The sequence below is a fragment of the Lycorma delicatula genome, chromosome 8 (assembly GCF_047948215.1).
Source record: "Lycorma delicatula isolate Av1 chromosome 8, ASM4794821v1, whole genome shotgun sequence".
Lineage (NCBI taxonomy): Eukaryota > Metazoa > Arthropoda > Insecta > Hemiptera > Fulgoridae > Lycorma > Lycorma delicatula.
The window spans coordinates 111614344-111631101 of NC_134462.1; the positions used below are offsets into that span (position 1 = coordinate 111614344).

Genomic DNA, 16758 nt, shown 5'->3' on the forward strand with positions numbered 1-16758 from the left:
GTGATCTGAGCAACAAATTTTAAAAACTGATTTGCATTTGTAGCTGTAAAAAATAAGTGTTCCCTAAATTAATGGCTGACAACAAACGTAAAAGAATGGTATTCACTGAACGGGCTGTGAACAAAGACATATTGTTGAACAATGTTTGGTTTTCAGATGAGGCACATTTTCATCTAGACGGGGTTGTTAATTAACAAAATGTGCATTTTTGAGCTTCCGAAAATCCACATGTGTTTCATGAAGCCGTGTATCACGCTCCAAGAATTACGGTTTGAGCTGCTATCTCACGGGGTTATTACCCCGTAACTTGATAGTATGGCCTTATTAGGCCATTATTTTTTGAACAGATGAATAGTGAACGTTATTTAAACATGCTGCATAATAATTTTGTTCCTCAGCTTCTTGTAAATGGGTTTCAATTTGAAAATGAGTAGTTCACGCAGGATGCAGCCAGACCACACACAGCTAATGTTGTTTTACACTTTTTGCATTAGACTTTTAATGCAAATGTCATTTCAACCCGATCTCCTAATCGTTAGCTTGTGGACAGAACTGGCCTCCAAACAGCACTGATTTGAATCTGTATGATTATTTTCTTTGGAGATTTCTAAAGAAAAGATTTTCCCTAAACATCCTCTCACAGTGATGAACTGCCAGTGCTGATCATTGAGGCATGCATTGAGATAACCAAGGATAGGTGTTGTCAAGTTATTAACAACATAGGAGTTTGTGTTGAAGAAGTTGCTAGATGTGATGGTGGTGTTATTGAACAACTGATAAGCAGAACATAATCTCCAGGCATATAGTGAACACGTATTTTACTTTTTTGTATTGCGATTCAAATAAATATTTTTTAACGAAACCAAATGTTAGATAATTTTGTGCGCCACTCTATATATACAAATAACAAAAGTTACCTATTAACATCCTAAAATAGCAAGGTTAATGTAAACGTGGCAGTTTATAAAAAAGTTTTTTCAAATCTATCGATATATCATTAGTTATAAAATAATTAAGTTAAACTGCCATTAAAATTACAACTATCATTCTTAGATGTAATAATTGTAATGCATCATCTGATAATAAAATATTCTATAAATGATAATGAATCCATGGATTCAAAAATCTTTATATATGAGAGACGTTCAGTAATTAACAAGACAAATTGATGTTGAGAAAAAAAAAGGTTCATTCAATGACAATGAAAGTTTTTGAGGATCAAGTTGGGACACATCTAATCAGCTGTTTGATCAGAATTAATCTAAGCATAACCTCTTTTGTTGATTTCAGAATGTCAGCTTTGCTTGAAGCAAGTATGTCGAAAGAGCAATGTTCAGTGATAAGAATTTTGCTATCAGACGGTGTGAAACTGGCAGAAATTTACTCAAGAATGTTGAAACAGTATGGTGAAAAGTGTTTACACTTCAGTAACGTGTATAAGTGGGTGGAACAGTTTAATTCACGCAGAACAAATGTGACTGGTTCCCATCGCTCTAGAAGACCAGTTGATGTTTCAACTACCACAGTGTAAAATCGCATAAATTTTTTTATTCATGAAGACAGGTGAGTCAAAATTTCCCAAATTGCTAGTTTGTGTAATATTGGCATTGGAACTGTGCATTCAATCATTCACGATGTGCTGAATTATCGCAAAATCTGTTCAAGATGGGTTCCAAGACAGTTGACATGCCCATAAAGACACCTGGATTCGCATTTGTTCTGAGCTCAAAGAACGGTTTGAAGTGGAAGGTAATGACTTTTTAGAGACAGAATCCAAATGGCAAAGTCTTGGGTGGAAACATCAGACACACCCACCAAAAAAAAGTCAAAACTCATGCGTCAGTCGGTAGAGTGATATTGACGGTCATGTGGGACTCACAATGCTCAATTTTTGGTGACTATTTAGAAGAACAATGTACCATAAACAGTGAGTACTATTCTAACATATTCCAAGAAAGCAAGATCCGCGATTTGGCAAAAATGTCAGGGTGCTCTCTCAAAAGGTGTGATTCTCTTGCATGACAATGTGTGCCCCTACATTACTCAGAGAACGGAGGAAACACTTGAGAAGCTGGCTTGGGAGGTGTAACCAAATCCTCCTTACAGACCAGACTTTACCCTGTCCAATTTTCATTTTTTCGGCCTGTCCAAAGACTTTTTATGCAGCAAGAAGTTTGACAACAATGAGTGGTCAAAAAAGTGGTTCATGAATGGTTCAAACAAGGTAAAAACTTGCATGCTGCAGGAATCAGAACTCTCACAGAAAGGCGGGAGAAGAGTCTAAATGTTTCTGGAGACTATATAGAAAAATAATGTAAGTTTCATTGTCATAGAGTAAATTGTTTTTTTCTCTACATTAATTTGTCTTGTTAATTATTGAATGTCCCTCATATTAATTGATAAGTTTGTATTAAACTTTCAATTTTGTTTTAGGAATTTTCTTGTTAATAATTATAAATTTTAACAGATTAGATAACATGTTTAATAACAGTTATTTTTTATTTTGTGTATTGCTGAAGATAGAACAAATCAAATTAACACTGAATCATTATTAGCATCTTTCTAGATTTCAAGAAAACTCAAATGTCAAAGTTATGAATCTATAATAAACTGTATGATAGTTTTAAATTATATCTGCTTATTAATAACATATATATTACATACTTCTCCAAATATTTCTGACCATTCATTGATAACCTTTATGGATTATAAAAGCATTCAAAAAGTAAACTATACATTTATGTAAACATAAATATGTTGATGGATTATATTCCATTTGCTGTGAGCAATGTTTTTCCCAAAGGTTGGTAATCCTGCATTGTGTGCAGGAACTCCATTTAAGAATGGTATTAGTTTAGAATAGTGAATATTTCTAGGTGAACACATCTACTGTGAGCATGATGAGTACACAATCTCTGTCTAGCAGTGGTTGTAAAAGAACATGTTTTCTAGTGCTCTGTGTTTTGTGTGTATGTGTACTTGAATGACAGTTCTAGTATTGTCACCAACATACCGTTAGGATGCCCAGTCTAGCCAGTGATATAGTTGTATAGTTTGTTTGACCTTCCGGTCAAAGAGGATAAGTTTTTGCATAGTTTACTTTTATTTTATTTATATAAGTTCTTTTTTTTCTTACCACTGTCTGACAATTAGTTAAATATGTAGAATTTATTTTTAGGCTTACAACAAAGTAATTTATTACTTTCAAACTATTTTACATATTAAGTAGTGATTAGTTTTTTTTTTGTCTTCAGTCATTTGACTGGTTTGATGCAGCTCTCCAAGATTCCCTATCTAGTGCTAGTCGTTTCATTTCAGTATACCCCCTACATCCTACATAGTGATTAGTATAAAGTAAAAAATTTTTACCTTAATTTTATTTAGTTATTTATTGATAGAGACTTTAACCACCACCTTGTATTAGAAATTTACGCTAATGTAAGCCATTATTCACTTAATTATTTAAAAAAAAAAATTTTTTAATTTAGTTAATTTATTCTTTTTGTGAATCTAAACTTACACTAGTGTTAAAATTTAGATTAAAATTTTTTTTAATTTAGGCTAATGGCGACTAATCGCCCACCATCTCTTCGTTTACCCTCCCCAGAAATTTCTGGCAAAGGGGAGTTTCTAACCTTGAGAGCCTGGAAGAGGGCCAAGCACGAGGCATTGAGTCCACAAAGCCAACCACAACCAAGGGCGGTCCGGAAACAGCAGCCACCACCATGAAAGTTGCAGTGGAGGGGAAACCCCCTCACAAACACCGGTCGAGAAGTGGGAGAAAATCCCACCCATAATGTTGGACTGCCCTAGGGAGTGGCCCACGTTGGCGAGAGAGCCATATCCACTATAGTCCACAGGAGCCAGGTTGCAAAGAGAACCGGGCTCTCAGTAAGGCTACAATTAAGTAGCAAAGGCGATTTCCAGAACATACAGAGCTTTCTGTAGTCGAAAGGCATTGCCTTCCACAGTTACCAGCTCTCTAAGGAGAGGGAGCTTAAAGTTGTGGTCCAGGGTATCCCCTTTGGGGCCACTTGTGAAGAAGTGGGAGAGGAGCTCTCCTCACTAGGCTGTGACATGGCGTCAATGAAAAAGCTGACCAGAAGGGACAATAAGGAGACCCCTATGTGCCTTGTGGGACTTAAAGAATGCCAGCCAGCAGGGACATCTATGACCTGGACAGTATTTTAATGTAAAATAACAGTGACAACATTTGTGTCACGAGGGGGCACCATCAATGCAGCAGATGCCAAACGTTTGGCCACTCGTCGAACTATTGCCGCACGGCGCAGCTCTGCATCAAATGTGGTGGGAACCACATTTGATGCAGAGCTGCGCGGCTCTTGATGTGAGCTGAGCCGGCGGGAAAAAGCCGGAAGCCGCGTCCTCGAAGGAGAGCGCCGGGAACGACTTTCTGTCGAGAATGTCAATAAAGGCGTCCTGCCCGAAATTTTGGCTGTATTGCCCCGCCTGTTACAGGCGAAATCTATTAGGGCCCTACTCCAGTCCTTGATTGAATGCCTCATGACCTTACTCACCCGATATGGCTAGGAAAACTTTGCGACTGCTGCAGTGGAACGCGCGACCCGTTGCAAACAAAACGGCGGAGCTATGCCATCTGGCCGATGACCTACAAATTGATGTGATACTGTTAGCAGAAACGCACCTCAAGCCGGACAAATCACTGACCTTTCGGAACTATTTCACCAAGTCCCGCCAGTGGCGGAACCGCTATTTTAGTTCACGTCGAATCACGCACATGCGGGTCGAGGTTCATACCGATGTCATGAAACAGACTTGTATACATGTGCAGCATCTAGGCACAGTATACAGACTGGTCTCGGCATATAACAGGCTGAACTCAGCTGTACCCGGCGCTGACCTAGATGCCGTACTGGAAAATTGGAATGGTCCCTTCATAGTCATGGGCGATCTCAATTCTAAGCATACGTCTTGGAATAGCAACGTAATAAATGCTAATGGCAGGTTGCTATGCGAAGAGGCGAGGGCCCGCAGGTTAGTCGTCACAGGCCCTGAAATGCCCACCTTCGTGAGTGCAAATTGTCGATCGAGACCAGACGTGCTCGACATCACGATTCTGAGGGCGGTTCAAATGTCGTTCGCAATAGAAACGATCGAGGACCTCAGTTGGGACCATTCTCCGGTCTTACTAGAGTTGGGTCTAGTAGGAGCCAGGCGAGACCCACCACCAACTATATCCGGTCAGTGAACTGGAGAAAGTTCCAAGAGGGTCTCCAACGGGATTTTAGGCTGGTAGATCCAGAACTCCTGACCACATCGGAGACACGGTCGATCGCGTCACGTCGTCCGTAAACGAGGCTCTGTATTATAGCATTACGGAGAAGGCCGCATGGACCCTTCGTAACGATCTCCGAGGCAATCTTGGAAAAGCGCCGACTAGGAGGTGATCTTGCCTGACCCTGTTCTCCGACGACAAGGGGGCGTTTTACAAACGGACAGGGTGAAAGTTCTGCTGACAAAACATCGCGAAGAATCTTGGAGAGATTACCTCGTCTTGATATCAGACATCTGTTCGCTGTTAAGGTTGAATAAACGGCTACGCGAAGGAAAGAAGCCTCGCCACCGGTGTTAGGACGACGAGATTTCTTGGCTTATTCCGAGTCGGAAGTCTTTGCGTACACACAGGAGGAACAGTTCACCCTAAACCCGCCGGCCAGAACAACGACCATGCAACCGAGGTGTTGTTTTTCCTCGCGGACTACTTCGCTCAGGTAGAGGATGCCCCCGCGAAATAGACCGGGGCTATCAAGGCCACAAGCCCCGATAAGTCCCCAGGGTGGGGGGACGGGATCAAGGCTCGAGGTTCGGGTTCAGAGAAGGCCACTCTAGGACCCTCCAACTAGTTCGAATGGTGGACGGCCTTGTCGTAAAATTGAACAAGAAAGCGGTGACCGCGGCCGTTTTCTTGGATGTGGCCTTCGATAAAGTTTGGCATGACGGCCTACTATATAAACTCGCTCACATGACGGTCCCTGGCCGCCATGTCAAGCTAATAAGGTCTTACCTACTGGGAACAGTTTGCAGTACGCTTTGGGGGATCCTTATCAACTACCAGGGTGATAACCACCGAGGTTCTCCAGGGGGAAGTCCTTTCGCCGATTCCGTACACTGCATATAAAAATGATATGCCATTGTCGGAAGGCGTCAACACCGCTTTATACATCGATGATACGGCATATTACTACTACACATCCCGAAATATGGATACGCGATCTACAGACTGCAACGGCAGCTGGATTTGGTGGGGCCATGGCTTGATATGTGGAGAATCAGGGTCAACAGGGAAAAATCTGTGGCTGTGCTATTCACATGCAACACGCTCTGGCCAGACATCTGGAAATCTCAGGGGAAAAAATACCCTTTGAGACAACTTTTGTCTCAAAGTTGTCTCTTGTCTCAATCTGGGAGTGATCCTGGATAGATGGCTTACCTTAGGGGAACATGTAAAATAAGTGACCCAGAGGACAAAGGCTGACAGGGCTTCCCTATACCTAGTGCTTAATCAAGCCAACCCCATTCTGCTGGTGACTAAGATACTCATATACCGACTCTACATCTTGCCAATTTTAACATAAGCCTACCTGGCATGGGGAACTCTGCTGTGTTCCATGTTCCAGAAAATGCTGGAGGCCATCCAAAACGTGGTGCTGCAGTCAATTTTTAGAGCACTATGGTTTGTCAAAAACACCACGCTTCACTATGATCCAGACAAAAACCGTGTTGGAAGTGGGCGTAGCACAGGCTCATGGACTGTTTGGGAGAGTGGCCATGTCCGAGTATAGCCATCTCAGGGGCATCTGCTCAGAGGACCCTACACTGCAAGGTGTGAGGAAAAGGCTTCGTATCATGTTAGATAAACCACTTTGAAAAGGCGGGACGAGGGTTTGTGTATGATAAACCAGGGCTGGTTTACTGGTTGGGTGAGCCAACAGGGCTCAACTGAAAAACATTAGTATGCAAATACTTACAAGGCAGTTCATAAGATGTCTCATCCCATATAGAGTGAAAATGGTTCAAAAGTTATTGGTTACACTGTGAAAAAAAATTCAATTCTGTAATTGTGTTCCGAGAGGATCTGATGGTCTGGATTGGGTAGTGATTACGAATAAGAAAAAAAACAAATAAAACAGCACATCAGCATTATTTGAAGTTTGTTTAATTTATAATTATACTAGAAACACAAGAAGAGAAGACTTTACTGAGAATAATTATTATATTCACAAAATAAAAAAGAAAACAGGAATTCAGACATATCATTTTAACTCACAGTACGAGAACACATAGCACAATAAGCCTTACTGAGCACAAAAATAATCTAATTCTAGCTTTTCCGACAATGCAGAAACAGTCGTGAGCAGAAAGTAAAACATTAAATAGTCTTTAGAAAACTAAAATCTTGTAAAGAGTTTGACACGATGATATATTGACAAGAAAAGAACAATGTACACAGCACCGAAGCAAACACACCAAACGCACACAGAGAACAGACTGATGACAGCTGGTAACAGCATTCGCACACATGTCAGAATTGTAATAATAAACTACCTTGGGTTATGTTGTTTATAACACCATTCACTGATTTGTTGACAATCCCTAGTCCGTTTAATGCAAAATTGTGGTTTCTCGAACAATATTGTGTCTGCGACCTTGACCAAAAACTGAACAAATTGGTTTCAACAATCTCCAGCGAACAATTGTGATAATATACCGATGAGGCATGGTTTCTTTTATCAGGTATGTGCATGCAGAGGACTCATGTTTATGGTCTACCAACAATGTGCATGCAAAATGCATACATGAAATTCCTCTGTATGATCAGAAGATTGGGGATGGATTGCAATTCCAGGAGAAGAATAGTCAGCCCAATATATTCTGCAGAAACAATAAATTCAGTTCATTGTGAAATCATTCCCTGGTTCATGAGAGAGCTAATCGAGGACAAAATTAATGCTTCAATTCAACAAGACAGCATGACTATGCAATCTGTGAATTTACTGCAAAAACTTTTGGAAATTGAAACATTTCTGAGGTAAGGAAACATTTCATGGGGGGCATTTCCAAGTCGATGTTATATATTGTTATACCAATGTATGACAGATGTATAGTTACTTTTGAATGCATGCCATCATTATCTCTTTATCCAATGATTATTACTGAATAGAATCAGAAATTCTATGTTAGCAGTTCAAAAAATTTCTATTCGGATCGATTAAAATAAGGATAGAACTTTTCCACTGTGGTTCTCAGGTAAACGTGCCAAATACATGATAGTTTTCTAGTCCAGAAGTAAATTACAAAAGAACCAATGATATGCAAGCCTGGTGTGTGATGCTATTCCAACAGACATTAAAAAAATTATAATGACTGGTCTGACACATTACACTACGGAACTGTCATTCTGATTTTTAACTTCAATTATAAATTTTTACACAAAAAAGCATCTTTCAGAAGATGATAACATTTTATTTTCTTATTTGTAACTTAATACATTCTAAAACAAAATTGTGTTCACTGTGAATTGATGTTTAAAATTTGGAAAGTTTTAAATACCAGATTCTTTCTCTGCCATTTAGCAAACGAAAGTAACTGTTGTTATAAGTGATCCATTTCTGTCAAACCAGATAACAGAACTAATTTTATAAGATACTACTTTAATCTATGAGAAAGGGGCATTTTAAATAATTATCAACCCAATTATAAAATATTTTACGATACCTGCGTTATTCTGTTGATGAGAATTAAAAAAAATAATAAAAAAACTTGAGTTATTTCATCCATTTATTTTAATGAACATAAATAATATAGTAGACATCCTCATAATAAGTCAGCTTGGAACCAGGTATAATTAGCTTGTTAATCTGAAAATACATTTTAAAATATGATGAAAATTGTAAAGGTTATTAATAAGTACAAATTAAAAAACAAAAACTACAGTATATTCACTTTATTATATTAATTTGATACAATACAATATTTTGTTACAATTTATGTAATTATGACATCAACACCTAAATTGTCATATATATGTTTTATAGGTTCACTTTTATCTGTAGATTCTAATGCTTTCAATTTCTGTCCTACAGTAGGGATAAAATGATTATGAACGGCTAATTTTTAAAATTTAAGTAATCAAATTGAAAGTACACTTAGAAACAATATGGACTTAAAAAAAAAATTAACTGAAATAAATACTGTTGAACTGGACAGTGTTAAACAAATGATAAAACTTAATGGTTCAACCAAATAAACAAACAATAATGTCAGTAGTATCGATTAATGTAGATCTTTACAAACATATAATCATTTATTTTCTTTACCATTATTACATTTATTTATTATTATTTTTATGTTTTTAAAATGTAGATTTTTGACCACTTCCCTTATATATATATATTTTTTTTTATTAATTTTGTATTTCATGACCTGTGATGAAGGTTTTCCATGATCCTTTCATCATTGAAAAAATTCATATTTTTCCTGACAAACAATACATCAATTTTATAACCTATTAAACCTGATATATGAAAGTCGCTATTAAATAACTAAGATTATTATTCAGTACATTCATCAACTGTTTCCAATTTATCTTTATCAGAGTCTTTTTCTTCATTTTTGCAGTCTTCTATAGTCTTTTGTGAATGTTGGTAAAAAACAAATGATATACCAGCACTCCAACATTGTTTAAGTACCGGATCAACTAACCATCTTTTATCTCTGCAATGGTGCCAACAAGAGTAATCATTAGTGCAGTCACTATCAGGTGGAGGTTGTTTCACTTGTATTCCGTTTACGCAACGAGTACATTTTATTCTGTAATAATAATTAAGCGGTTTTTAATACAAAATAAGAAATTTCATTAAAAATTAGCATAAAGCATGACAATAAACCAAACAAAGTATATAATCTGTAATACACAATATTATAATTTATTTTTTTAATTCTATTAATATAAACCACCTATCACAGAATATTGATAAGACATATCTTACCTAAATTTTACCATGGAAGTACTTTCGATAAATATTTCTCTAACCTCAGTCATGACTGAAATATTTAATTAAACTACACATTAAAAATAGTAAAATAATGAAAATTGTCTATTAATTTATTATATGAGCTGTTATCTATTGCAGTTTTTTTAAGACTGCCTCCCTCAAACACTGTCTGATGGTTTATAAAATTGAAATCTTGTTTATATTTACATATGTAATAGTATTTTAATATATTTAATTTTAAATCTTTATTCATTTCTAATATTTTAAAATGTGTGTTAAAATCAGAAATAGAATGTTTATTGTTTATTAGATGGTCTGCCATATTAGATAAATCTAATTCATTATTTTTTTAAATTTCTATAATGTTCAAGAAATCTAGTTTTAAAGGATCTGTTTGTTTTTCCTATATAAATACCATCACAATCATTAAGTTTAATTTTGTAAATTCTACACATATTGTTTATTTTATTATTATTATTTTTATTTTTTAAATATTTTATTATGTGGTTATTAAGTTTGTATGCTGGTTTAAATATTTTTTCTTTTTTGTAAGTTTTAGTAATATTTTTAATGATATTATTAGCGAGTAAATAATTTATGCGTATGCTTTCATTTGTTTGTGTATTATTATGTATTGGTTGTAGGTTGCTGCTATTTTGTTTTGATAGTTGTTTTTTATAAATATTAATTAAAGTATCATATCCATTTTCAGCCGCTACATGTTTTATGTTTATTTCATTATTTATACTTTTATGCTTACTTTTCTTTGTTATAATGTGTATATTTGATCGGTTGATTAATCATATTTGTATGTGTTAATTTTATGACAGGGTGATTTGATTTTTTTATGAATTGTTATATTACTAGATGTAGGTTTTTTTATAAACTGACATTTCAATTTGGTTGTCCTTGTTTATTTCATTACTGACTTCTAAATAATTTAACTTTTTATTATTATCTATTTCAAATGTGAATTTAAATTTTCATTATACGAATTTAATTTGTTTAGTATTATTACATGTTCATTGTTTATTACCGGGTTACATATAAAGAGAATATCAAAGTACATGTTCATATTAAAACAATATGTGTGTGAGTGATGCCAAGCAGTAATTTACTCTCAAAATCCTATAAATATATTTCTGACATAATTGTTGATAGTGAAAATCCTGTAGAAAAGGTATTTTTTTTAATATAATATTTGTTATTAAATTCAAAATACTTTTATTGAGATATATTTCTTATAATAGTAATACCTTTAACAAAATTTTGGATAAAATAAGTACCTTACAACCAATACATAATATGACAAAGAAGTGAAAACATGTACATAAAGAATTTATACACTAATAATGTCATTGAAAACGTTACTAAAACTAACAATAACAAAATATTTAAATCAGCATACAAAACTAATAACCAAAAAACAATATACTTAAAAAAAAAAAATAATAAAATAAACAATCTGTGCACGATTTATAAAATTAAACATAATGATTGTGATGGTATTTATGTTGGAAAAACAAATAGATCCTTTAAACTAAATTTCTTGAACATTATAGAAATTAAAAAAATAATGAATTATATATGGTCTGCCATATTAGATAATATGGTCAATAAACACTCTACGTCTGATTTTAACACAAATTTTAAAATATTACAAATGAATAAAGATGACATAAAATTAAATATATTAGAAAAATATTACATATATAAATACAAACAAAATTTAAGTCTGATAAACCATTAGTGTTTGAGGAAGAGAGTCTTAAAAAACTGTACAGATAACAGAACTCATAATAAATACATGCAATTTTCATTACTTTAGCATTTTTAATTTTTAATAGGCAGTTTAATTAAATATTTTAATCATGATTGATGATGGAGGAATGTTTATCAAAAGTACCTTCATGGTAAAATTAAAGTAAGATATGTCTTATCTCGCAATATTCAGGTGGTTTATATTAATAGAATTTAAAACATAATTTAACAGTACAGAGGAGTAATATGAATCTTAAAAAGATTAATCTCAGTAAAATAATATTATGCATATATAATAACTCTGTTCTTCCCAGAATTTACCTGTTTCCTTTATGATAAATGTAGTAATATACGAAGAACAAAAATTTATAAGGATATTAAAATATGCTAATGTAGTGCACTCCGCTTAATCGGGCCATGTAGACAAATATGATTTGCTAAGATCTTCTTTTTATGTACATTTACATATAAAGAAGAGAGAAATAGTTAGGCTATTGAAATTTATAAAATTATAACAGTCAATTGTTTTCTTTGTCCTCTTGCTTAAATGTAAACATCTCCTTTCATCTTCTTTTTTCTTATTTGTTAATGAACCACTGGTTTTAATTACTGTTACGATTATTAATTGTATGTATTTGAAACACTTTCCTTTAAAATGTTGAAGAAGTAACACTACTAAGTTCTATATGTTCTAGCTACACAGCATATTTAATACATATTTAAAAGTGTGAACTCAACTAAAAAACTATTAGTATGAAACTATTGTAATATAACGTAATGATTAATTCAATGTAAATAAAGGAAGTGCTTAACAATACTTGGTTATCCGGCAATTACTTAATGTATGCAGTTTACATAACCAATGAATTACTCCGCGACTGGAATTACTCTATACAATAAAAAATCTAATTGTATGCTACTGAATTTTTCTGAAAGCCATCCAATTTTAACTGTCTTATATTTTTAAATGATTATCAACAAAATCAGCACAGTCATCTAGCGCGTGTAATGGACTACCCTTGTTTTCATCTTGCAACTCACCGATGAATTTCTTAGTCTCTTGGATAATTATTACCTTCTCCAACTTGGGTTCAATGTAGTCATCATCATCACTCTCTTCAACAATTGGTGTATCTTCATTTTTGGATTTAATCTGTTCAATTACTGTGTCCCCAAATTTCTCTTCTTCTTTGTAACAATCAAGGATTTCATCAATACGAGAAAACTTGTCATTATTTGTAACAAATTGCAACTCCACAGGTTAATCTTTTACTACAGGTTCATCTGGCATTTCAGAATCGGAGAACTTAAAACCACAGTTCACAAAGCAGTTATTAATTGTACTGCTGCTTATTTGTTACTAACTCTCAGCAGAAAACTGGATAGATAGCAGAATTTTAATTTTTGCACTGATTTCTCTGGCCATTGACTGCGATGAAAAAATATTTGTTTCAGTTTCTTAAGAATGTGCCTAACTAATCTTCCATGATACAGATTTTAAATTCTTTACGATATATATATGTCAAGTGGTTATATCAAACTCACTGTATTTGGTGGAAGAAACTCCAATTGAATGTTTCATAAACAGTTTAAATTTGGATGCGGTGAACAGTTATCAATGAACAGAAGAATGTTCCGTGAATTTCTTTTTAATTTGGTATCCCATTTCGTAAACAAATCTGTAAAAATTGCGCTTGTCATCCACACGTTTTTATTAGAAAAATACTTAACTGGTAATCTGTCAATTTAATTTTTGTTGATAAAGTCCTTTGAAGCGGCATGGTTTTGCTAATTTTCCTATAACTAAGTCTTTTCTGGACATATTTGTGCAACACAATACTGAACTAATCTTTATTTTGATCTCAAAAGTATTGCATGTTTGTAATCCTATCTGGCGTAGCTCTATAAAAAGCCTGGTTTTGTTGGCATAAATGTCATCTGTTGAATATTTTTCAAGAAATTCAGACAGTTTTTGCCGAGCATTCTTTTAAATTTAATGTTATGCCTGTATATCCAATGGGGGAGGCATCCATCCATAGCTTTAAATTCATTGTGATTTAATTTTTGAGCTAATTCTGCTTTACTTTGAAGCATTAGACTAATGACTCGTACATCTTATCCTGTTAAGACTGAAAACCACTCATTAAGTGCTTCAACTTCTAGATCCTTAAGTGACTGCTTTCATTTCTGAGATGTCCTGGCTCTCCTTCTTTTAAAGTCCACTCTTCTCGTATTTTGTAGCAGACATGCAATTGTTGATTTTTGGACTCCAGTAACCTCTGTCAGCTGCCATCGACTTTTTTCTTTTTTTTTTTTGTAAAGAAACTTTTTCAACTAATATCAGATCCTTTTGCGGCATATTCATAATTACAGTAACAAATACATAAAAATATCTAATGTTTATAAGATGGAAATTAATGCACAGTCCTGCTTGCTCCACAACGCACTACAAAATAATATGAAAACAGCCTGTGCACTAAATGCGATTCAATAAAGTCAAATGATAAAAGCTACTTCACTCTTTCAGTAAAATGGTGACAATGAATACAATACAGACAAAATAAAAAATGCATGTTTCTTAGCTGATGGCAGATCATGATGACTGACCTGTCACAGCTCATGTGTCATTTGTTAAGACCATTCTTATCATTCTCTCTCGACATTCTACTGTCTTCATCTCACTGGCAACAAACTTATTATGATTCCAAATAATCTCTGCCTAAAAAATTTGGATTAATTAACCGGCGCATTGCCTTGTAAAAGCAAAGTAAATCATTAATTTGACAATTTTTTTCAGTTTTTTTTTTAAAGTTGTCCCACTTAACTGGTATTCCGATTAAACAGTGGCCCAATTAAGTGGAATGCACAGTATTAAATTGTAAAAACTATTTATTTATCAGTATTTAGGATATATCAAGCTTTTCATTATGAATCAGAATTTGAAAAATTCAAGAGTTAAAAAATAATTCAATTAAGTTTTAATGATATGATGTTACTGACCAAAAACAAAGAATACAAACACAAATTAAAATCAACATAGTTTATCCTCAGAATGTCTTTTCACATTACATTCTTATCAACTAATGATAATCAAAGAAACAAAAATCAAATACTAATTGTAAATTAGCTTTCTACAAGTACACAATAACATGGATTTAATATAAACCTTTTAATTTCTTAGCTATATAGTTAATTATTTAATGATTACACTATAATTTACAAAAAAAATGTATTTTTTTAATATATTTTCTTTTACAATAACAAACAGTACATATATTAATAAAGGAATATATATTTAAAACAAATAGTCAATTTTTACTTAAAAATGTACGCATTTGATGAAACCATAGAAAATTCTCAGAATATTCTCAAATATAAAAAGTAATAGGGCAGCGCAAGTAAACTGACTTTTCTAGACAACTAAAATATTAAACAGTTAATTATAAAGTATTTACAATCGTGCAACCAAGCTCAAAGTGAGTTATATAAAAAGGAACTAATTTTATATTAATATGGGAGCTCACTTGTGTGAGTAATGAAAAAATATCCTTTTTTTACATATTATCTTTGAAATATATAACATAAATTACTATTAACAACAAACTCGTTACAAAAAAAACTACTGGTAAAATAAAAAAAATTATCGGCTTTGGATAACTGTTTTAACTTTCCTAAAAATTAATTTTTTTGTAAAATTTATAAGGCTTGAAGTACAGAGATATTATTGTTATTATTCTGAAATTAGAACAAAACCACAATTTCAATCTTTTGTTTCAGCATTATAAGTGAACATATTATTGTATGATTAGAAAAACTTACTTGTCGTGGGTATCACTAACTGTATTCTCTTCGAGGCTAAAAAGGTTTCGTAACTCAGACATAGTAAAATGCCTAGCTACTTCCTCTTCACAATCAACAACAGTTGAACTCAGAGCTTTTTTATGGGCCTGACGCTGAAGCATTTTCTCTTCTATGCTGCCAGTCTAAAAAAATAATTTCCTAACATTAGTATATATGTAATACCAATACATACTGAAAATTTAATAATTGCTATCTGCTAAATATATAATACAGAGTTAGAAATTATTAACAAAATACTTATATTTATATACAACGAATATCTTTAACTACGATTTGAAGTGATTTACTTGTTATTTTTTATGTTGATGATGTCGAGTACATGAATATGACTAATTAAATGACAAAATTTATTTTAATAATAATAATAATATATAACTTCTTTAATAAAAAAAAATAATTTTTGTTTACCTAACTTTAATTATTTCAATTAATAATTTAATAATAACAAACTATAAACACAGTATTATGTTGAACATTATACAATAGAATATTAAATGTAGCATAATTACTTAACATAATTTTTTTTCTGCCTACACATCATTGGATTTAAATTTTGTATTCTTCAACAAAATGTTTAATAGTTTACGGCTGTTATATCTTTCAATTGAAACTAAAGCCAATGTATAAACATGTGAATAAAAAATTCTCCACGTTGGCTTTTGATAATGACCTTGTACTGATAAGAAAAAAAGAAAATCAAATTTAATCTATCTTTAAAGTTTTAAAAGATGACGCAAAAAAGCCTGCCTAAAACTCGCAGTAAAAATCATAATACTCTGTTAAGAGAAAGTAATCAGAAATAAGGTCACAATTACAAGAATAAATTTTTTAAAGAATAGACAGTTTAAGTAAGTGCTGTTATTAATAACACATATATATACTGGTTAGTGGATTTAATTTTCCTAGTCTAAGATCAGGGAACAAATGAGTGGATTAAATAGAATATTAATTTCAACATTTTAATGACAGACATCAAACTCAAATGGTATAAAACTACACACCAGTACTAATATACGGCACACAAATTCAAATAATGAAAATATTTGGTTCAGTACAAAAAAAAAGGAGTTAGAGAAATAATAAAAACAATTATTATTTA

The 16758-nt window shown here is 33.1% G+C and overlaps 1 protein-coding gene across 2 annotated transcripts in view; it reads right to left on the reverse strand.

Moving 5' to 3' along the window:
* Nucleotides 1-8971: 8971 nt before the first annotated feature.
* okr (DNA repair and recombination protein RAD54-like okr) overlaps nucleotides 8972-16758 on the reverse strand; it is a 32776-nt gene continuing 24989 nt past the window's right edge. For both annotated transcript variants that reach the window (XM_075372884.1, XM_075372883.1), the window contains 2 exons: nucleotides 15618-15781; nucleotides 8972-9852 (listed from right to left, as the gene is read on the reverse strand). In XM_075372884.1, the coding sequence (XP_075228999.1) occupies nucleotides 9594-9852; nucleotides 15618-15781 (423 nt within the window). In that variant the 3' untranslated portion in view covers nucleotides 8972-9593. The remainder of the gene's footprint in view (nucleotides 9853-15617; nucleotides 15782-16758) is intronic.